This window comes from Notolepis coatsorum (assembly GCF_963971535.1).
Source record: "Notolepis coatsorum genome assembly, chromosome: 13".
Classification (NCBI taxonomy): domain Eukaryota; kingdom Metazoa; phylum Chordata; class Actinopteri; order Aulopiformes; family Paralepididae; genus Notolepis; species Notolepis coatsorum.
In genome coordinates, this window is record NC_140177.1 from 11,900,798 (window position 1) to 11,924,071 (window position 23,274).

The 23,274-nt window shown below is 46.5% G+C and overlaps 1 protein-coding gene across 1 annotated transcript in view; it reads right to left on the reverse strand.

Moving 5' to 3' along the window:
• Positions 1-237: 237 nt before the first annotated feature.
• The window catches only part of LOC311238905 (uncharacterized protein), a gene marked incomplete at both ends in the record, with an annotated part of 30,261 nt that continues 7,224 nt past the window's right edge, over positions 238-23,274 (reverse strand). The window contains 4 exons of the mRNA XM_084327098.1: positions 238-447; positions 2,185-2,364; positions 3,854-4,107; positions 6,231-7,008. Of these exons, the coding sequence (XP_084183224.1) occupies positions 238-447; positions 2,185-2,364; positions 3,854-4,107; positions 6,231-7,008 (1,422 nt within the window). The remainder of the gene's footprint in view (positions 448-2,184; positions 2,365-3,853; positions 4,108-6,230; positions 7,009-23,274) is intronic.

The window sequence follows — 23,274 nt, forward strand, 5'->3', positions numbered from 1 at the left end:
TTCTCCCTGGACTTGAGAGGCAGCCGTTTTGGCAGGGGATGTAGTAATCCATTCCTGTGGCAACGTTGGGAACTGTAGTTCTCTGAAGGACTCTGAATGTAGTCTTTAGTTGGGAACTGTAGTTCTCTGAAGGACTCTGAATGTAGTCTTTAGATGGGAACTGTAGTTCTCTGAAGGACTCTGAATGTCGTCTTTAGTTGGGAACTGTAGTTCTCTGAAGGACTCTGAATGTAGTCTTTAGTTGCAGGGCTGGAAGGGGGACTTGGTGACCCCCCCGTGCAGCTCCACCGAGGCCTCGGACCAGGACATGACGTCCCCGGCCAGGTGGCCCCCACAGCTGGCCTGGCTGTAGACCTCGTTGGGAGTCAGAACTCTGGACCACACTTGGAGGTCTGACATCTCTCCCACAAAGGACTGGGTGGCGTCGAAACGACCTCCCAGGGTGTCCTGTTTGGATGAAGAAGCAGACGAGTATAAAATAGTTAGTTTAACCTCTTAAACATTGGACGGCCCACGTCGCGGCACTTTGCCCTCGACTGTCGGCTTCGGGCTGCGTTTTTCCCGATCTACCAATACATTGTTGGAAAGTAAAATTTACCGCCGTTCGATCTACACCATACTCGACCTATTGCATGCTTCCAGTCTCGGGTTACAAGACCAAACAACGTCGAGCGTCATTTTACAAGATATTCGGACAAGTGACCACGTCTGGTTTTTGCCTGGACCTGAATGGACCAGTCACCTCTGATAGTGAAAATCATTGACCGCCCTTGTAGCCAATGGCATTCTGCAGCCAACGGTATCCCACGCGAGGGCTGATTGCAACGACAAGGGGGGCAGAAGAAGACCAACAAGTTCTTTGTTTTGACTCACGTGTCTGAATGAATGGCAGCGGACGGCCATTTTGGATAATCATGCCAAATTATTGCCGGTACACACATTACAAAAACATGTGTAAAACACTCATTTTCTGTGGGATTGTTGTTGGACCTGTACTAGATAAGACTTCAGGCTATGGAACCGTTATGTTTTCCAGCTCCTACCTCTGTCATTCTATTACAGTAGCACTCAGAGTGATTCTTGTGGTGGAAGAAAGTTCAGAATGTTTCCTTTCAAACGAGACCAGAGTCACGCATGTGCTATAAGTGCTTCGAAAATAAATTACAAATTACTTTGGGTATGCAATCGTCAGGCGTTTTATGCAAAACTAGACCCATTTTTTGCTGATGGATAAGAGGTTAAAGATTATAAAATTGAGCGGCTTGGTGGCGCAGCGGACATTACGCTCGTCACCAATGCAAGAGACACCGGGTTCGACTCCGGCTGTCAGCGTTGCCTCCGGCTTGGGCCAGCCGTCATACTAACTCAATTGGCAGAGTTAGCGGGTGGAAGTCGATGGGTGGTAATCTGGACGTTGTGGACAGCGACTCCTACAGGTCGGTTGGGGGACGCCTGCACAGCAGAGGCAGGAAATGGCGGGGGTAGTGTGAGCCTCCCACACGTTACACCTCGCCAATGAGAGTCCGCGCTGGCAGGTGAAAAGATGTGACAGGCTGCCTCCTTGTGTATCGGAGGGGACACGTGATGCAAGGCTTCTATCCTCCCTACAACCGGCCAGTGGGGGGCATATGCGAGCAACGAGCAAGACAGGGGAGGGGAGAATTGGCACAGTGGAATTGGGATGGGAGAAAAATAGAAAAAGAGGAGAACAAGTGGATAAAAAAAAAGATTATACAATTGAAGGGGTACAGTACCAATGGGTAAACCATTATATTTATGAAATAGATACTAGATAGAAAATAATACACAGAGCTTTTAGGAAGGTGCGGAATAAAAGTATTGCTTTCCCCCCCAAAAAACGAAAAGAATGAAAGAATTCATAATAAAAAAAAGCACTACATCCCTACCTAATTTGAGCATTTTGTTTGCATTTTGTACTTTAATTTGTACTTTAGTTTGTATATATCCACAATAAAATCAATCAATCAATATTGTATATGTTGTATAGTGTTTGGTCTTTTTACTTGTCTTACTGTATGAAGCACAATCTCAGGAGGCTCATACAGAGCCAAGCATTTCACTGTAATGTACATGTATTTTATACGTGACAAATAAAACACTTGAACTGGAAACTTGAACAATATTATAAAAAAAAAAAAAAAAAAAAAAAAATCGTCTCTCTACCTGCTCCTGACCCAAGAGGAACACCCCCCCAGGTCTGATGGCGTGCCAGGCGGAGAGGTCCCCCCCGGAGCCCTTCTTCACCCCGTCCTGGTAGGCCTCCCACAGGCCGTCCCGCGTCGCCCACGTCACGCACACGTGGTGCCACTTGCTGTCCGTCAGTGTCACCGGCAACGTCACCGCCTATAGACAGGACGTGGTTAGTTAGTGAGGCGTAAGGATGAAGAAGAACACGGTTAGTTAGTTAGTGAGTCAGCTCTATTTTTTATCTTTCAAAATGTTCAGTTGCTATTGCATGCACTTATCTGTGTTTCATTACACATATGAGTGCATGCTTACCAACTGTTTTGCCTATTTTATTGCAACACTACTATCACCAACATCTAAGAAGGGAGATCCCCCCCCTTGAATGGCCCTTCTAAGGTTTCTCTCCTCCACATTGCCTGTGGTGCATTTTTTCCTATTGCTAGGTTTTAGTGAGTTTTTCCTTACCTTCACGTGGGGTATGTCTGGGAGTGTTGTATTTATTTATTTTACATGCATTTATTTAAATTTATTTTGACTTTATGGTGTTTTGTTTTGTTCTTGATTTATTGTGATGTTTCTTCTTGACTTGTTTAACCCTTCTGCCTTGTTAGGTAACTGACAGAGTTATCAGTGCATGAAAAGATTGCATCACGTTCAAGGTAATAAAAAACGTAATTTGTAATATTTCGTTCCAATTCTTTTTTTATGAATACCACTATGAACCTAACTCAACATATCTATCAAAGATTCCAAAGATTTCCAAATTGTAACCCCTTATATTCCCGTTTGTGTTAGGGTTAGGGTTAGGGTTAGGGTTAGGGATAGGGATAGGGATAGGGATAGGGTTAGGGTAGGCTAGCTGTCGATCAGCGTTGGAATTATTCAAAACTACACTTCCTGAAGGGATCTATGGGGTTCAAGGTTCATAGTTTTGTATGAATTTCTTTAATAACTCTTATTATATGGGATAATATACCACAAAACGTAACGTTATTGACAAATATTGAAATGCAGTTAGTTTCTCGTCCCTATTGTTAGCATGCAGCAACAATTAGATCTGAAATTAGTTTCAAAACGGTTGCACCGTGGTGAAAATAAAAAAGTACAGTAGATTACAGTCGATTTCATTATCTGTTCTTATGCACGCCTGGTGATACTAAATCCAATTTGAACTCGGCCATTTGAAAGATAATATATGTATATATAAATGTGTATATATATATAAAATATTAATTTCCTTAGATCTTTTGTACCCATGATCTCAAGAAGGTACTGAACGAGATCAGTGGCAGTTCTCAATGTTTGGTCATCATTAGCATGGTGTTATTCACTGTCAAAGATGCAAAGAAAAATCATAATTCATATTCTCCTTTGTTTCATCACAATTTAAGCAAGCCTAGTAATAGACACAATATTTCTGACACTGGGAATACATTCCCTGAGGTCCATAGATGTCCCTAGATACCAAGAATATGCAAATGGCCTAGTAGAAGTGGAGCAATATTCCATTTACTTATGTATGTATTTTAGGCGGATTTTCAGAAAATAGGCTCCGGGTGGAAGAGGTTAATGGCAATATCGGCCAATAACATCGGTAGGCCGATAATATCGGACATCCCTAGTTGTAAACCATCATCATTTTTACCTTGTCATTGATTAGCAGCTCCATAGGGTTGTGGCCCCATTCGATGAGGACCAACTCGTTGGCCTGTCCCGGGACGGAGTAGGAGAACGGGGTGCCGAGGCCGGGGCTGGACCCTGCCTTCAGCCACAGGCAGATGGTGAGGGCGAAGAGCTCGCTGACCACGCCCCGCTTCATCCGGGCGTGCATGTAGTTGGTCCTCATGGGGAAGCCTATCTGGAAGCCATCAGGACCCGGGGGCTTCTTACTGCTGCTGCCTGCATGGGGAACACAAGAGGAACACCTGTATCATCCACTGCTGCCTGGGGAACCCAAGAGGAACACCTGTATCATCCACTGCTGCCTGGGGAACCCAAGAGGAACACCTGTATCATCCACTGCTGCCTGGGGAACCCAAGAGGAACACCTGTATCATCCACTGCTGCCTGGGGAACCCAATAGGAACACCTGTATCATCCACTGCTGCCTGGGGAACCCAAGAGGAACACAAGAGGAACAGAAGAGGAACCCAAGAGGAACACGAGAGGAACACGATAGGAACACAAGAGGAACACGAGAGGAACACAAGAGGAACACAAGAGGAACACAAGAGGAACACAAGAGGAACACGAGAGGAACACGAGAGGAACACAAGAGGGACAGAAGAGGAACACGAGAGGAACACAAGAGGAACACAAGAGGAACACGAGAGGAACACAAGAGGAACACAAGAGGAACACAAGAGGAACACAAGAGGAAAACGAGAGGAACACGAGAGGAACACAAGAGGAACACAAGAGGAACACAGAGAGGAACACGAGAGGAACACGAGAGGAACAGAAGAGGAACAGAAGAGGAACACGAGAGGAACACAAGAGGAACACGAGAGGAACACAAGAGGAACACAAGAGGAACACGAGAGGAACACAGAGAGGAACACGAGAGGAACACGAGAGGAACAGAAGAGGAACACAAGAGGAACACAAGAGGAACACGAGAGGAACACGAGAGGAACACGAGAGGAACACGAGAGGAACACGAGAGGAACACAAGAGGAACACAAGAGGAACACAAGAGGAACACAAGAGGAACACAAGAGGAACAGAAGAGGAACACAAGAGGATCACAAGAGGAACACGAGAGGAACACAAGAGGAACACAAGAGGAACACCAGAGGAACATGAGAGGAACACAAGAGGAACACAAGAGGAACACGAGAGGAACACAAGAGGAACACAAGAGGAACACAAGAGGAACACAAGAGGAACAGAAGAGGAACACAAGAGGAACACAAGAGGAACAGAAGAGGAACAGAAGAGGAACAGAAGAGGAACACAAGAGGAACACAAGAGGAACACGAGAGGAACAGAAGAGGAACACGAGAGGAACAGAAGAGAAACACGAGAGGAACAGAAGAGGAACAGAAGAGGAACAGAAGAGGAACACGAGAGGAACACGAGAGGAACACGAGAGGAACACAAGAGGAACACAAGAGGAACAGAAGAGGAACAGAAGAGGAACACGAGAGGAACAGAAGAGAAACACAAGAGGAACAGAAGAGGAACAGAAGAGGAACAGAAGAGGAACAGAAGAGGAACAGAAGAGGAACAGAAGAGAAACACGAGAGGAACACAGAGGAACACAGAGGAACACGAGAGGAACAGAAGAGGAACAGAAGAGGAACAGAAGAGGAACAGAAGAGGAACAGAAGAGGAACACAAGAGGAACAGAAGAGGAACACAAGAGAGGAACACAAGAGGAACAGAAGAGGAACAGAAGAGGAACACAAGAGGAACACAAGAGGAAAACGAGAGGAACAGAAGAGGAAAACGAGAGGAACAGAAGAGAAACACGAGAGGAACAGAAGAGGAACAGAAGAGGAACAGAAGAGGAACAGAAGAGGAACACGAGAGGAACACGAGAGGAACACGAGAGGAACACAAGAGGAACACAAGAGGAACAGAAGAGGAACAGAAGAGGAACAGAAGAGGAACAGAAGAGGAACACGAGAGGAACACAAGAGGAACACAAGAGGAACAGAAGAGGAACACAAGAGGAACAGAAGAGAAACACAAGAGGAACAGAAGAGGAACACGAGAGGAACAGAAGAGTAACAGAAGAGGAACAGAAGAGGAACAGAAGAGGAACAGAAGAGGAACACGAGAGGAACACAAGAGGAACACAGAGAGAGAGCGAGAGAGACAGAGAGAGAGAGAGACAGAGAGAGAGAGAGACATAGAGAGACAGAGACAGAGAGAGAGACAGGTAGAGAGAGAGAGAGAGAGAGAGAGAGAGAGAGAGAGAGAGAGAGAGAGAGAGAGAGAGAGAGAGAGAGAGAGAGAGAGAGAGAGAGAGAGAGAGAGAGAGAGAGAGAGAGAGAGAGAGAGAGACACTACATTACCAGTCTCAGGTTTCCTGGGGTGCAGGTGACTGAGCACCGTGTCCAGTTTGCTGCCACCGTGTGGCGCTGCGTGTTTACTGGGCGGCCGGGGAGGAGGATGGTCGCTGCCGTCGTCATGGCCGTCGTCATGGTGACCGGGACCAAGGTGATCGTCGTGGTGATCGTCGTGGTGACCGGGACCAAGGTGATCGTCGTCGTGGTGATCGTCGTGGTGATCGTCATGGTGGTCGTCGTGGTGATCGTCGTGGTAGCCCTCGTGCTGGTCGTGGCTGTAGCGATGATGAGTCCGGTCGTAATGCCGGTCGTAGTGGTGGTTATTGTGACTGTTGTGACGGTTGTATCTGTGGCTGTTGTGGTGGTTACCGCGTCGACCGTCGTGGTGGTCGTCATGGTGGTCGTCATGGCGATCATTGCGATGACTGTTACCACGGTGGTCGTCGTCATGGTGGTCGTCATGGCGATCATTGCGACGACCGTTGCCACGGTGGTCGGCGTGGTGGTCGTCGTCGTGATGGTCGTCGTGATGGTCGTCGTGGTGATCGTCGTGGCGGTCGTCGTGGTGGTCGTCGTGGTGACCCTGTTGGTCGTCATGGTGGTCGTCGTGGTGGTCGTCGTGGTGGTCGTCGTGGCGGTCGTCGTGGTGACCACGCTGGTCCTTGTGGTGTCCGTAGTCGCGGTGTCCTCGGTAGTGGCTGTGGAGCTGCTCCTCTAAGGCGTTGATCTTCCTCTGGAGCAGCTCACGCAGGGAGCTGGAGTATGAGCTGGACGAGTTCCTCGCCTGCAGAGCAGTCGGCACAGCATTACGGCAAACATACCCTAAACAAATCAGCAGCTTAAGCTTATTTTCAATCTTAACATTTTTATTTTCGGCGGAAAAAAAACTGTCAATGAGGTGAGATAATAATTGACTTGTCTCAAGCCCCGCCCTGTTCACTCGATCCTCCAATCACAACTGTTGCCTCCCTCTGACAAACTTTGTTCGGCAAACTTTGTTTGTCCGAGGGAAGCAACAGTTGTGATTGGAGGATCAAGAAAGGAGGGCAGGGCTTGAGGTCAGTTAACTCATTGACTGCCAAAAACAAGTATATTCGTTTTTGGCGCCCATGCGTTGAATGCCAAAAACTAGTATATTTGTTTCATGTTTTAAATTTTTTTATGATACTAGACAGTAGGGGTGGGAATCGCCAGAGACCTCACGATACGATACTATCGCGATACTTGCGTCTGTGGTATGCTTGACTGTGTATTTCATAACAAAAGTGTGTAATAATTAGAAAACCATAATGCAAAAGCCAGGTGTACCTTTTTAACAGCAGAGTGGATTTACAGTGCTAAGTAAGGAAGTGATACTGGTGTTACAGAAACAGTCATTTCAACAAACCCCGACTCTAAACAAATGTACTCAACTGCTTGGAACAGAAGGAAACAGCCACTCAACCCCCACTCGTGTGACTGAGGATTGTATGTAAATGTGGCCACACCCAACAGATTACAGGCAGAGAAACAGAGGTCTGGTCACAGACCTAACTTGCTTTTGCTAAAGGTTCATGAAACTAATTCACAAACAAGATCATATTAATTAAACTGACTTAGTAGATAAAAGGTATTTGAATATAATTTAGAATGTCAAACTGGTTATTTAAGTAATAATGCTATTTCACTCTGGTTGTAAAGCTTGCTAGAACCTAAATCTTAGAACTATTAATTCAGTCTGGAAAAAACAGGCTTGTGATACTTTATATATGAAATCTGGTAGTAAAATATAGACAAACTCCACATTGGGTTAATGCTGAATACATATGTAACTTCTTACATTTAAGGTACAGATTAGAAAATGTTTTAGTGTTAAACTGTCCATTCATCAAAAAGCCACATGAAGACCCCCCGCTGTTGATACTGGAAGAAGACCCAGAGGAGGAAAACAGGGGGGGGGGGGCGGACCGCCCCCCTAGAAGACAAACCTAATTGGACCAAACGTATTATTAGAATGTGCTAGGATTGGTTGAGATCAGAGTATATAACAGAGAACCCATGTTTAGAGAGACAGGCCAGACCCCCACCAGGGGGTTCTGCATCTCTCACTACCGCCCATCCAGAGACTACTGTGAGCTGATTGCATGTGAGTAAATCATGGAAACACCATTGTTGTTTAGGTTAGAGTAACATGTATACAGATATCCATCTGTTGACCAGATTTGTGTAATGTGTAATGCTCAGTAAGATTCTCTATTTCATTGATGATAACCATGACTACTGTTTATGTACATACCAGGTTTGATGTGCAAACCGTATTAAGCCTATGTACAATATGTTTGATGTACTATGAAATAATCCTTGTATGTAAACAACAACCTTCTGAATTCACTCTGAGCCCTGAGGCAAAATAAACGCTTGGAGTTGAACTATAGTTCCTTTTGTCTGGGCTGCATAGTTTATTTCTCTATCAGTAGAGAAGACCATTCTATCATTATGATCCTTCTTCCTTTCCAGATAGCAACCTCATTGTACTGTAAATAACCTGAGTTATGTATAGAATATACGACACGTCATGATACGATAGTATCGCGATACTAAATATATTGCGATACGCTTTTATCAAATTTAATTTATTACCTTTTTTCAACTGCAAAGTAAAACTTTGTCAACATGTTTTATATAATAAAATAAAGTTCAGTCTGTTCATCTCACTTCAATAATTTTTATTGCAGAACATGGTATTTTCTCAAGCAGACAGATGTAAACACTGTAATCTGTGTTGCATGTACCTGACAAACTGAACTGTTTGTATTACAGTCATATTCCAACTTAACTGAATGCACACGTGTGCGTGTGTGTGGACTACTGTACTATTACAGGTATTGAAATGAACAATGCAACTTCCTTATAAAAAAAATATATAATAATTTCCCCCACCCCTACTAGACAGTCCCCCTGACCTTCTGTATGGATTTTGTAACATTGTGATGACGATCGAATCCCGATAGGTGGCAGTCTCGCTTACTTTTTTTTTTTCATTATTATGTTTTTGGTAGATTTTTATTAGTTTATTGGACAAGTCCGGCAGAGAGGAAGTATGAGAGAAGAGATATGGGCAAAGGTCGCCGGGTCCGGGAGTTTGTCTGTATCTGATTTTTTTATGAAAACCTTTTGTTATTAATTAAAAAGCGTTTCTCTAAGATGTTTATATTTTTCACATTTGGTGAGGAAGTGTATCTCTATTTCAGGCTCATTGAGGAACACAGTAGTATAATACTTTTTTATACTACTTTAAATCTTTTTCCTCCTTTCTTTTTTTTCCGTTTTTCTCCGATCCCAATGTTAGTCGTTATGCCAATTTCCAATCCCCTTCCTGGCGCACTCTACCCTCTACCGTCGGTCCGGGAGGGCGGAGACTATCACATGCTTCCTCCGACACATGTGTACCCTATGTAACCTAATGTCGTTCTATTGGATTCTTATTATATTATTATTATTGTATTATGCACAATCGTTGCGGGCAAGACCCCCCCCGCATTTCACTGCCGTGACAAATAAAACTCTTGACTTGACTTGACTTACCCAGCCCACAGCTTCTTTTTACCTAACGTGTGGAAGGTCACACTACCTCTCTTAGATCCTCCCCTTGCTGTGCAGGCGCCCCGACCGAACTGTAGGAGTCGCTGTTTACAACGACCAGGACCCACCCTCGCCGGGTTTCCCACCCTCTAACACTGCCAATTGTGTTAGTATGGACGGTCGGCCAACCCGGAAGCACCACAGCTGGATTCGATCCCACTGTCTCTGTGGTGGTGGGCAGACGCTTAGTCCGCTGCGCCACCCGGCCGCCCAATAATACTACAACTCTGTACATACATCTGATTAGCACTATTACTCAGTAGTACTAATTTATATATTTTATACGCAGTTTAATCACCTGTACATTGTATATTACTATTGCACTTTACTGTTACATTTGTACTCTGATTAGATGTCAATCTTATTTCCGTTGACTGTTCAGTACTTTGTTCAAGTTTGTTTTAATTTGTCACATATAAGGTACATGTACTTTACAGTGAAATGCTTGGTTCTGTATGAGCCTCTGAGAATGAGCTTTATACAGTAAAAAGTAAGTAAAAAAGGAATAACACTATACAATATACAATATACAAACTAAAGTACAACCTAAGTACAATGAGTAAAATGCAGACAATGAGGTACAAAAACGTTAAGGCAAGGTGCAAATGCAAATGAGGTATGAATGTAGTGCAAAATAAATAGATAAATATAATGTAGTGTTAAAGTGTTAAATATTTCAAATGAGCCAAACAGTGACGCTGTAGAAATTCAGATGAATCAATTTGTATATATAAAAATATAGAACATTGTTTATTTCTGTGGCCACAGAGCTCAGTTTACAAACAGACACACGAACGTCTGACCAGAAAGTGAGAAAGAGCTCTGGTCAGAACTTACATAAATACATAATCGACATGATGTACATAAGATACCAGATATGACAAGAAAGGTAAACAAAAATGCCCTAGTGAGAGAAATGAAAACAAATAATGGGTCTATGGCTTTGTTATGTCTTTACACAAAGAACTGGAAAAACTGGACAATAGGCCAAATGTCACATCTCCTAAACCTTGGCTGCTGTTATAAGAACACCGTCAGACTGCCGCCTAGTGTCTTTGAGCTGTAGCTAGTTGATCATATTAACGTTAGGTTATAACTATAACCAAGTTCTGTTAGTAATGGTGACACTCGGCGTTACTCACGCACTGTACCTCGCTTGTGCACGCGCACTGAATAAAATTCCACAATGTACCTTTATCCCAATATTCGTCTGACCACACCCCTCATCAGCTTACCTTCATAAGCAGGTGTGTGGCCACCTACTCGCCTCCTTCCCAAGCTTTCACCACAAGGTGAGATCAAGGGCTGCAGCGGCGTCGGACGCCGAGCGTCACCATTACTAACAGAACTTGGTTATAGTTATAACCTAACGTTCTGTATCGTAACGGCTCTCGCTCGGCGTCACTCACGCACAAGGGAGGCCGAGCGAGAGCCATCGGCCGACAAATATACCCCGCTGAGGCCCCCCACAACCATCAGATCAGGGAGGACCGAGCCCCCCCGACCCCCCCTAATGGAGGGCACCCCCCCTATTGGGGGATCACGGGAGGGCGACGGACCCGACCGTGCGAAGAGGCACTCAAGCAACTCAACGCACAGGGTGAGCAGACCGTGGCCTGACCCCACGACTACCCACACGCACAACCCGCATGCCACCCGGGAACGAACGGAAGGAACGACCTCGTTACTGCCCCCAGAAATCACGGGGTCAAGAGCAAACCCAACCCCGTGGCAAGGCCGTAGCAGCGGAGCGCGAAGGAAGACTCAGACCCACCAAAGGCACTGGACCCCCTGGAAAACGGGGGCCCGGAGAAGTCCATGATGCCAGCATCAAGACCCCACCAGGTGGTCACCTAGTGACCCCGCCCCCCACATCGCCAGCATATTCGGACAAAGGCCCCTCACAAGAGCGGGCCCTGTCCCCCCAATAGCACACCGCCTGGCACACTGACCCTGCGGGACAGGCAGTCAGCATGGCCGTAAGAACCAAAGGCTTACCACGGAAACAGGCAGCGCACCGGGGAAACCAGGCAACAGGCTGTAACCCGAGCCTGGAGTACTGCGGACGAGACAGGCGCCAGAGGGGTCAGCTGAAACAGCCGCCCCGGCGGAAGGGGCGTATGCTGGCGTTGTTGACCACCATGACAAAGCCTCCCTCAATGAGGCAGCGAAGGCTGACACGATTGGCAGACGTCATGAACGTGCAGGGTCACACTCAATCGGGCAACCTGGGAGTTGACACTGCACCAACACACCAGAGAACCAACCACCCAGTCATTACCCTATGCGGTGGTTGGTCCCATAACCCCTCAAGAAAAAACTCCAAAACGTACCTGCGGGCACTACCGCAGTACAAGTGTTTTAGTTTCCAACAGGGTTATCCCAGGCCTACGGGTCGACGAAACATTACTTCGGACCGGGCCCGGCGATACAGGGAGCACAGGGTCCCCCGAGGAGGTCAAAGACCACCCCAACAGGCCCCTCTTCGCCATGCGTAAGAGAAGAGCGAAAAGAATGGAGAACCAGCCCCAAGCACCCCGTACTTGGTATTCCCAGGAGGTCTCCCAACCAAGTACTAACCAAGACCAACCTGCATAGCGGCCGAGATCTGACAAGATCGGGCGTGTACAGGTTGGCACGGACGTAAGCCATTACGACAGTGCAGAGTACAACGTACCCAACAAGGGTCTCCATAGCGCCTAACCCTGTGACACCCGGACCGACCTGGCATTTCTCCCCCTGGAAAAAGCCCAAGTCCCTCAGAGTACCAGAACAGCAGATCTGCATCCCCGGCGGACAACGGGTTCAACTGATCCGGACCAGCGTGACCAGAACCAGTCCCGTGCCCTAACCACGCCGACATGCCAACTCCAGGAGAAGGGGCAGATATGCGTGTTGACCTTAAACATGAAAAGAAGGCGCCACCCAGCCGTTCGGTGCGAACCGTGCCCGGTGGCCCACCCCCAGGGCGTGAGACCCTTCTACGTATGTTCAGATCCATTCCGTCATCATCCCCCTGATATGAGCGAGAATCCGTCGACAACCAACATAGGTCGTCGGAAGAGGAAAAAAACCCCATCCCAGTTGCTTTATAAAAACACTGTTTTAACCCCAAGCAACCAAGGTGCACCAGTCAGTCGCCTGATCTTCAACAGAACACTCCGAGCTAGCACTATGCGTGCGTCGGGACACAACCACATCAATGAACAGGCTATTTAGACCGGTCATTGAATCCCCAGGGCGCTCAGGGGAACGACAAGAGGGGTGTGATGCCTCCTAACTCCAACTCTTTTTAATAAAAAAGAAGGAAGCACCAACAACATGAATCCCAGTCTACACAGCCGGGGGTAATTTTTTTTTACATTTTTACATCCCACCACCCTCCCATAGGGAGGAGATGGAAATCCCCAGAGAGACTTCCCACGCGAGCTGTACAAATTGAAAAGAACATATTGCAACCTTGAGCCATGTACAATTTTGGTTTTAGGGCTCTCCGGGGAGGAGGCACTGAACCCATACACACTCAATCGAATTGAATCGAATACACACACAATAGAGTAGGACTCCTTTTTGAGGTTCCACTCACCTTGACAATCTGAGGAGGAGGCTATGCACTCTGAGGAGGCTCCCTCACATGGAAGGAGAGTCCTAACTCACAGAAGGCCCGAATAGGAGCTTCGTGAGGAGGAGCCCTGACCACCCCCCGAAACAGATCCATCATATGGACCCGAACAGCTCACGGAAGTCCTACCAACAGAGTGACGTACTCTATGGCGGGGGAATTTCTGCGGTGCACACGCCCAATATTCCAGGGCGTGGGACCAGGAAACTCACTCCCCCCCCCCCCCTCTTACCCTGTAACGTGCCGAACAGCAACGTGACAGGAACCTTGAAGGACAGGAGGTCTTAACCCCTGCCCATCAAAGAAGGGGAGAAAAGGATTACCAGTTCACCCCTTTATAACCCCACACCCATGATACGATGTAATGACAAAAAAGAGTATGACGCAGTCATAGTCAGCTCCATGAAGCGTCGAACAGCTTCACACAGCGCATGTGCTAACCTGCTATATGCTTTTTACGAAGGAAAAAACACAGAATAGAGAGGGCCCTCTCAAGAGCCCCGGTACCAGACTTACCAGTGCTTCTGTGGCCAACCCAACCCAGTTGTAGGTCACACGACACACACAACCCATTATCACCTACAAAAAATGGCAAAAACACTCTACAGAGGAACGCCGTTTTTCATAATGAGAGAATACATAATTCTCGATTAGTATCGGCCACAGGCCTTGCTAAGCACACACGAAAATTGACCAAACAATCTTTTCTTTTAGGAAAATACAGTTCCTCAAGCAGTTTTAGCACAACCCCAGCAATCAAGCTAAGGGTTACATCGTATCCCACCACACAGTGACACAATATATTGTAACAACATGTCTGAGAGGAGGGTGAGGACTGAGGAAGTCCCCAGGGAACCGGGGGGAAAACACCCCTCCTACTTTCCCCTTAATACGGCCAGTTGAACAGGTAAACCTGTTTAATATGTGAACACACTGTTCATTGTCATTACAGGCTGAGAAAAGAATTCATTCTTCACTCATATGTCACTAAGCATAGCTTTATAGGTTAGTTTAACCCCCTTAGTTGTGAGTACACGGTACATAAACACACATGATGTTTCTCAACACAACAAACCAGATCATTTTCACATCTGTAACAAACAACCCGATTTGCATGGAGAAGCTAAATACCAGTGACAAGACAATTCACACATAACTCGCATCGTATCCTAAATGTAGTGCAGCAACACTCGTTTTGGAAAACATCGTTATTTACAAAACATTTAGAAGGGAAAGAAAGAAGAAGTGTTCAAGGTCTGGTCAAGACGCTTCCTACCGTGAGCGCAGATCAAGCAAAACTGCAGTCTCTAACAAGGCACCGATAGTAACACAGCATCCCTGTGTGGTCGACATGGGCATCGTCGCCGCTCCATCCCGCCGCTACGGTTCCCCTTGTTGACGCAGTCCTCGCCGGCCGGCCTCAGGGTAGGTTCGACTAACATCCTCTATCAAAGATGACGTCGTAGTAAGAGTGTTTAAAGCATGTTATAGTCTCAGAACGTTCAACAGTGTAGCATTAAGCTAACGGCCACTCTCGGCCGATAGCAGCAAGCTAACGTTACCTAGCCTAGTGACACAACGGGCTAGCGCCTGCAGCTAACAGCTGACTGGCTAACAGGTAGGCCACAACTAGCACGCAAGCTAAGCAGCTATCACCTGAACTTGTACACAACGATATAACAAGCCACACTCAGACAGGCCGCCGTTCTGAAACCCTCCTCACCTTTTAAGAGAGTAGAGAAACGAGATGTTAACACAGTTTTACAACGGTGATTTTACCATCCGGCGGAGCCAGCACAAGTCCCATCTGGGCTGTAGCCGACTTGAACATGGATTTTCCGATAACGATCATCCATGCCCACATTTCCTCGTTTAGGGTATACTCTCATTTGCATATGAAAGACAGGGCCTATACGGTGACAGAGAAGTACCCACGCGTCCAGAGATCCTGGGATCACCAGTTCTACTGGTCGTGGCCCACTAGTTGCTATAATGGGCTTCAAACCAAGATCCTCCGCCGTCGCCTAAAAGGCTGAACAAAGGACCCTAATCTGGGGCCGGTTTTCGTAAACATTGTCAGCTAGCCCCCATAGCACTAACAGACAAGTGGAGCTCGCAAGCAAACATTACTCACCAAACCTGGAACCCACCGCTTCTCACAACAGCGGCGCGTCCTACAGTCCAGCTGTGTCGCTGGAGGGTTTTACCCCAACCAGCCACAGCAAGGAGGACTGCAGTTGGGAGGCATGTAGCGGCGTGAACTCCCAATACGAAAAAACCGGCGGAGGTGTAGAATGATCATCATCTTCCAGACACTCCAGTACGAAGACAATATCGCCGTATTTTCTCGAATATAGTGAGAGAGAAAATAAAGATATGATGTCAACGTATCTTTTGTTTTCCAACTTTCTCCTACTAACAACCTCGTCAAGTGGGGATCTACCGAAGGCACTTTCTTGTGGTGAAGCGAAGAAGGAGGCGAGTAGGTGGCCACACACCTGCTTATGAAGGTAAGCTGATGAGGGGTGTGGTCAGACGAATATTGGGATAAAGGTACATTGTGGAATTTTATTCAGTGCGCGTGCACAAGCGAGGTACAGTGCGTGAGTGACGCCGAGCGAGAGCCGTTACGATACAGAACTAGTCAAGGCTATCGACATAGAATATGTATTTTAACACAGAACTATATGACATGATAATATTTTCCCATCAGTGTCTAAAGTGAGTAAGGTGAGTGTTAAGGTGAGTGTTTGTTAAAGTGAGTGCAATGCATGCATGTGAATGTGTGTGTAATGAGTGTAGATGGGTTGTTACATAGAGTCATTGAGCATCCTGATGGCCTGTGGATAGAAGCTCCTTCTGAGTCTCTCTGTACTGGCCATGAGACTCCGGTAGCGCTTGCCTGACCGCAGCAGTTCAAAGAGGCAGTTGTTTGGGTGACTAGAGTCTTTGATTATTCTCTTAGCCTTGGCCCTGCAACGCTTGGTGTAAATGTCCTGGAGAGTGGGAAGCCCACCTGCGTGAACACTTAAGGTAACGCACTTGTGCTTCCGCATTGCTCTGATTGGCCCACTGACTCCACGTGACGCTACGCTCGTTTTCGCCCGCACGCCCGTTACGCAAGCGAGCCTTGTAATGTTAAGCGACCTACTTGCGGAAATGTAATGTTAATCGGCGGAATGTACATATTTATCAAAACAACTACCAGATTCACTCTACCAGATTCACTCATAAACGTTATATAACATAACGTTATATGCTGTTATTTCGCGTTTTATTCATAACGTTATATGCTGTTATTTCGCGTTTTATTCATAGCGTTATGGGTTTGAATCACTGTACATTGAGGGGGGTTGAATCACTGTTTACACTCCCCACTACATTCGTCACTCAGTTTTAACATCGACGGTTAGCTCAACTCGTTTATCAGCTTGCTGTGGAGCCTATGGTCAGTTGGTGACAAGTTCGAATCACTTCAATTATTTTTCTGCAACATATCCACTCTTGAACAATGAAAAACTCCTTTTTCTTCTATTTACAAATAAGAGCAGCTCTGAAGGCTCACGGAGATTAACGTTATTTCGATTGATATGAATAGCTAGTTACGTTTATATAGAGAGATGATAAATTAATTAAACGTAAAAAAGAAAAAAAATTCAAGTGATTCAAACTTGTCACCAACTGACCATAGGCGAGTTGAGCTAACCGTCAATGTTAAAACTGAGTGACGAATGTATAATTTACAATTGCCTACTTATTATTAAGCTAGGTATTGTGCGAGCGTTGCTAATTAACCTGCGTGGATCTTTCCCACACTAAATCAGACAACTAAATTTAACTTAACAGGTACATATAATAAAAATACATCAGGACCTAGATAGATGGTCGAGCCTTCCTAATTCGTTACAGATTGATTGATTGATTGAATACTTTATTTTGACACAAATCGTATGACAAAAAAAACATTTTAAAAGACAAGACAATAACAGTGTCAATACCGCAGGTCAAAAATGGATAAAACACAATAAAGCCAAGGCTTGTTTCCATTGTGGTCCATACATGGAACATAAAAAGGCACAGAAACACAAATGGACATGTACACTGACAGGACGCATTCTAAAACTTTCAAAACTTCACGACGAGGTAAACAAACTCCAGGCAGCTAATGTTGACGCGGCCATTTTGGTCTTGGGGGATTTCAACAGCGCGCGTCTTAAAAAGGTGCTGCCGAATTTCTATCAGCATGTGACCTGTCCCACCAGAGGCGAGAACATATTAGACCATGTATACTCGCAATTTAAGAATGGGTACAAGTCACAGGCTCTTAGTCCATTCGGTAAAAGCGATCACGCCGCCATCTTTCTTTTGCCGAAGTACAGACAGAGTCTCAAGCGAACGCCGGTGGTCTCGCGAGAGGTTAAGCGTTGGGCCGTGACGTCAGTGGAGTCACTCCAAGCAGTGCTGGGAAGCACAGAATGGAGTGTATTCCGTGATAACACAGCCAATATTAACGAATACACCGAAACGGTGATTGACTATGTCTGTACTCAGGTAGAAGTAATAATCCCCTCCACCAAAATTAATATCTACCCAAATCAAAAGCCCTGGGTAGACAAATCCGTCCGTGAGGCTCTGAAAGTGCGCACATCAGCATACAACACCGGGCTGGTGACAGGCAACATGGAAGAACACAAGATGGCAAGATACAACGTCAGGAGAGCAGTAATAGAGGCAAAACGGCGTTACAAGGATAAAGTTGAACTTCAGTTTGAACAGGCTGACTCTAGAGGCATGTGGCAGGGCCTCAGAACAATGACAGACTACAAAGGAACCCCCCTCAAACTGAACAGTGACATCTCCTTAGCAAATGATCTCAACTCCTTCTATGCGAGGTTTGAGGCTGTGAATAACAACACCAGCCTACAAACCACGGCAATGGGGGGGGGGGGGGTCTGCTGATGGAGACTCAGTGTTCAGGGTAACAGAGCATGAGGTGAGACGGATCTTTAAAAAAGTGGATATCAGGAAGGCAGCAGGACCGGACGGCATCCCCGGCCGCGTCCTAAAAGTCTGTGCCGACCAACTGGCCCCGGTATTCACTGACATCTTCAACCTGTCCTTGGAACAGGCCGTCATCCCCACCTGTCTGAAGAAGTCCACCATCATCCCTGTACCCAAAAAATCTACGCCCGCTTGCCTCAACGACTACCGCCCTGTAGCCCTCACCTCCATAGCCATGAAGTGCTTTGAGAAGCTAGTGAAGGGCTACATCTGTTCCTCCCTCCCCATCAACCTGGACCCTCTGCAATTTGCATATCGCCCCAACAGGTCCACGGAGGACGCCATAGCCCATGTGCTGCACACAGCAGCATCACATCTGGACAAGAGGCAGGGGAACTATGTGAGAATGCTGTTCATCGACTACAGCTCAGCATTCAATACCATAGTCCCCTCCAAACTCATAGCCAAGCTCAGGGACCTGGGCTTGAACTATGACCTGTGCCAGTGGGTCCTGGACTTCCTGACGGGCAGACCCCAGGTGGTAAGAGCCGGCAACTGCACCTCCTCATCCATCACGCTCAACATAGGGGCCCCCCAGGGCTGTGTTCTGAGCCCCCTCCTCTACTCCCTGTACACACATGACTGCGTAGCACAGCGGAACAACAACACCATCATCAAATTTGCTGATGACACAGTAGTGGTGGGCCTGATCTCTGCCAACGACGAAAGGGCCTACCTGGAAGAGGTAGAGAACCTGTCACAGTGGTGTCAGGAGAACTGCCTCTCCCTGAACGTCAGCAAAACAAAAGAGATGATTGTGGACTTCAGGAGGTCGGGGGTCAAGGACTACAGCCCCCTCAGCATCGACGGGGCACCAGTTGAGAGAGTGAACAGTTTCAAGTACCTCGGAGCCCACATATCCGAGGACTTGACATGGACCACACACATTGACAGTGTTGTGAAGAAGGCACGACAACGCCTCTACTTCCTCAGGCGCCTAAGGAAGTTCCAAGTCAGTCAGAAGATCCTTAGGAACTTCTACTCATGTACAATAGAGAGCATCCTGACCGGCAACATCACCTCCTGGTTTGGGAATAGCACTGCACAAGACCGTAGCAGACTACAAAGAGTGACACGTTCAGCCGAACGCACAATTAGAGGGGGGCTTCCCACCCTCCAGAACATTTACAACAAGCGGTGCAAGGGGAAGGCTAAGAGAATTATTAAGGACTCGAGCCACCCGAACAACTGCCTCTTTGAACTGCTGCCGTCAGGCAAGCGATACCGGAGTCTTATGGCGAGCACAGAAAGACTCAGAAGGAGCTTCTATCCCCAGGCCATCAGGCTGCTAAACGAACAATAATCGCTAAACGAACAATAATCACTATGCAACAACCATCAAATGCACACAGCACACACACCCACACGCACACACTCACTCAAACAACAACACACTGCAGCACCCACTCTCCACACTTTAGATCACACAAACACACTTACACTTTATATTTATTGATAAAGGATTTGCACTACAACTCGTACACCTACTGTGAATTGTACCTAAACTGCACCTCGTCCATTTATGCCTTGCACTATATAGTATTGTATATTAGCACACTGCACAGTATTGTATATTGTATGGTAACTACGTCTACGAACATTGTACATATGTCTAAACTGAACACTGTGACCTCTTTTTTACTTCTAATTTTTACTATGTTTTTATTTCATACTTACCTTGTCATGCACAGTCTCTGGAGCGCAACAGTAAGAAGCATTTTGTACAAAAGTATTCTGTACTTCTGTATGACAACTATTAAAGAAACTTGAAACTTGAAAAAAAAAATTATAAAAACACCTAACCTGACAACTCATACAGTTAACTAATGTTAAAAGAAAATCCGCAAACCCTTAAAAGCAACTCATGATAGGCGGTTAGGTGGTCGAGCGGAGATTGCGTTCGTCACCAGCCCCGGAGCTGTGAGCTTGGTTCGCCTGTTCGAATCCAGCTCACAGCTCCGGGGTTGTCACCAGCTTGGCTGGCCGTCTGCACTGATACAATTGGCTGTATCAGAGGGTGGGAGAAGCTGGCGGGGTGGGTCCGGGTCGTTGTAAACAGCGACTCCTACAGTTCGGTCGGGGCGCCTGCTAAGCGCGGATTGGACGTGAGGGGGATTGTGTGGTCCTCCCACACGCTACGCCCTCTCAATGAGAATCCGCGCTGCCAGGTGAAAAGAAGCGGTGATTGGCTGGACGTGTGTCGGAGGAAGCACGTGGTAGCCTCCACTCTCCCAAATGATCTGACTGTGGGGGGTAAAGCGCAGCGACCAGGAAGGGACTGGGTATTGGCATACGACTAACATTGGGATGGGAGAAAATCGCAGGAAAATGGAGGGGGAAAAAAAGACCAATAAAAAAAAAAAAAAGCAACTCATGATAAAAGAAATAAAAGCCAAGTTATGATAAAAGAGATAAAAAAAACATTTTAAGACCAATTTGAGTTGCTGCTGAGCCATGTTTTTAGGGCGGATTTAAATCCGAGAGGGGAGTTCAGGAGTTTTATAAATGTTGGCAGGGCATTCCACATTACCGTAGCCGAGTAAAAAAATTCATCTTTCCCCATGCATGTCCTGACTCTCGGCGGGACCAGGTCCGTGGGGCTTCCTCTTGTGGCGTGTTTGTGGACATCTCCTACTTTATTAAAATAATTGACTAGGTACTTGGGGACCGTTTCTTTTAGTACTTTAAAAACCAGTAGCATTTTAAGCTGGTGTACTCTTTCTTCAACCCTAAGCCATCCCAGCCTGCTAAAGTGGGCTGGCGTTAGGTGAGTCCTAAAGTGAAGGTTGTGCAGGCCCAAGCATCCATAATTAAAATTAACATACTACATAGGATACATTTGGTCAGCTCAATGCTTCCCCTTCCTCCTCCAATAGACCACTGGCGTAAGACTCAAACTATGATATCCAAATTCATTTGGAATAATAAATGCCTGTGAATCAAAATAACTACTACTCAACGTAGGAAACAGGATGGGGGCTTGGCAATCCCAGATCTTAAGTTATATTTCTAATGCTTCTCGCTGAGGCCCCTGATAAACTGGCTGTACCCTAAATGCCTGTGGCACCTCGACTCTCCAATTTTTCATAACCAGCAACTACTTGTTGGGCACAAACCTGTTAATATTCCTCAATGGGAGAGGAGGGGAGTTCATACTCTGGAAGATATATATGATAAAAACGGTCTTTGAGCGTTTCAGAACCTAAAAGAGTTTTATGATATACCTGGCGAATCATTCTTCCTTTACCTACAACTAAGGTCGGCGCTCAGGGCGCCTGTACGTTAATGCCAAGCAAGCAGTGCAAAAATGCTTCCGCATTCGTCACCGCACGCTAGTGCGGTAAAGCGCCCTTCTTTTCAGACAAATGCTACCGTGCGTGCACCGGCGGCGGCGTGCTCGCTCAGGTGCGTGCGTGCGCCGGCGTGCTCGCGCGAGGTGCCCGCGCATGCGCATGAGATCCCGCCTTGGTTGGAGCTCAATATATATAAGTCACCGCCTCTTATTCACTATCTGGCACTAGCTCAATTGGCAAGGACACATGGCTGTGGATCCTATGGCTTGTTTGCTGGCGAGTTCGAATCCCATCGAAAATATTTTTTAACGTGATTTTTTTTTAACGTGTATTCTTTCGCCGGTTAAGGTTAGGCATTGTTTCGGAGTTGGTTAAGGTTAGAACGGTTAAGTTTAGGCGCTGTTAAGGAGCTGGTTAAGGTTAGAGTTTGTCAAAGAGAATGGCAATATAATTTCTATGGTTAAGGTTAGGCATTGTTTCGGAGTTGGTTAAGGTTAGAACGGTTAAGTTTAGGCGTTGTTAAGGAGCTGGTTAAGGTTAGAGTTTGTCAAAGAGAATGGCAATAGACAGCCTATTTCCGCGCGACCTGGGCGCTGGGCGGCGGAAAATGAAAGGCGCATTACTGCATGCCACTACGGTAAGTTTTTGCACTGCTTGCTTGGCATAAAGCTACACGCGCTCAGGGCCCACGGTGTACCATGGGCTCAGGCGTTGCACCCACACCCTTTTGTCAGGCATATTGGTGACAGGGCAACCACAAGAGGGTTTGTCTCAGATTTGTATATACGTTTAATCAAATCCACATATAAAAAATTAACATTAGATACAGTCTGGCGAGGGGACATCCCAGAGTTAGACCCTGAGTTTGACTGGGACGACGTTTGGACAAATGCTATATTAGCCTCCTGCAACCCTAATCACCAACAAATTCATTATAATTATATTATATTCATAGGACGTATCTCACACCTATAGGAAACTTTGCTATGGGACTGGTGGCAGACTCCCGGTGCACTTTATGCTTTCTAAGTGCCACCGGCACATAATTATATGCATATGGTCTGGGATTGCCCACCAGTAGCCTATTTCTGGAAATATATAGGAGCTAGACTCTCGGGCAACTGTAACATATCGATTCCACTCACGGCAGCAACATTACTTCTAAACGATATATCTTCACTACCAACATCCTTACAACAGAAAATAATTATTCTGGCAGGCATTACAGCAGCCAAAAAGCGTATTGCTATGAGATGGAAAGAACCTGAGAATCTCACGGTAATTCACTGGTCCCTGACATTGCTGGATGTTATTTATTTGGAGATCTCGCTGCGGAGTGGGGGTGGGGTGTTGGTGCTGGGGGATCCGGCGGTCTTGGGGGGGGGGGGGGGGGGGGGGGGTTGGGGGAGGAAGTGTGAAATGTCTAATGTCTACTCTAGTGTCTAAGCGCTTT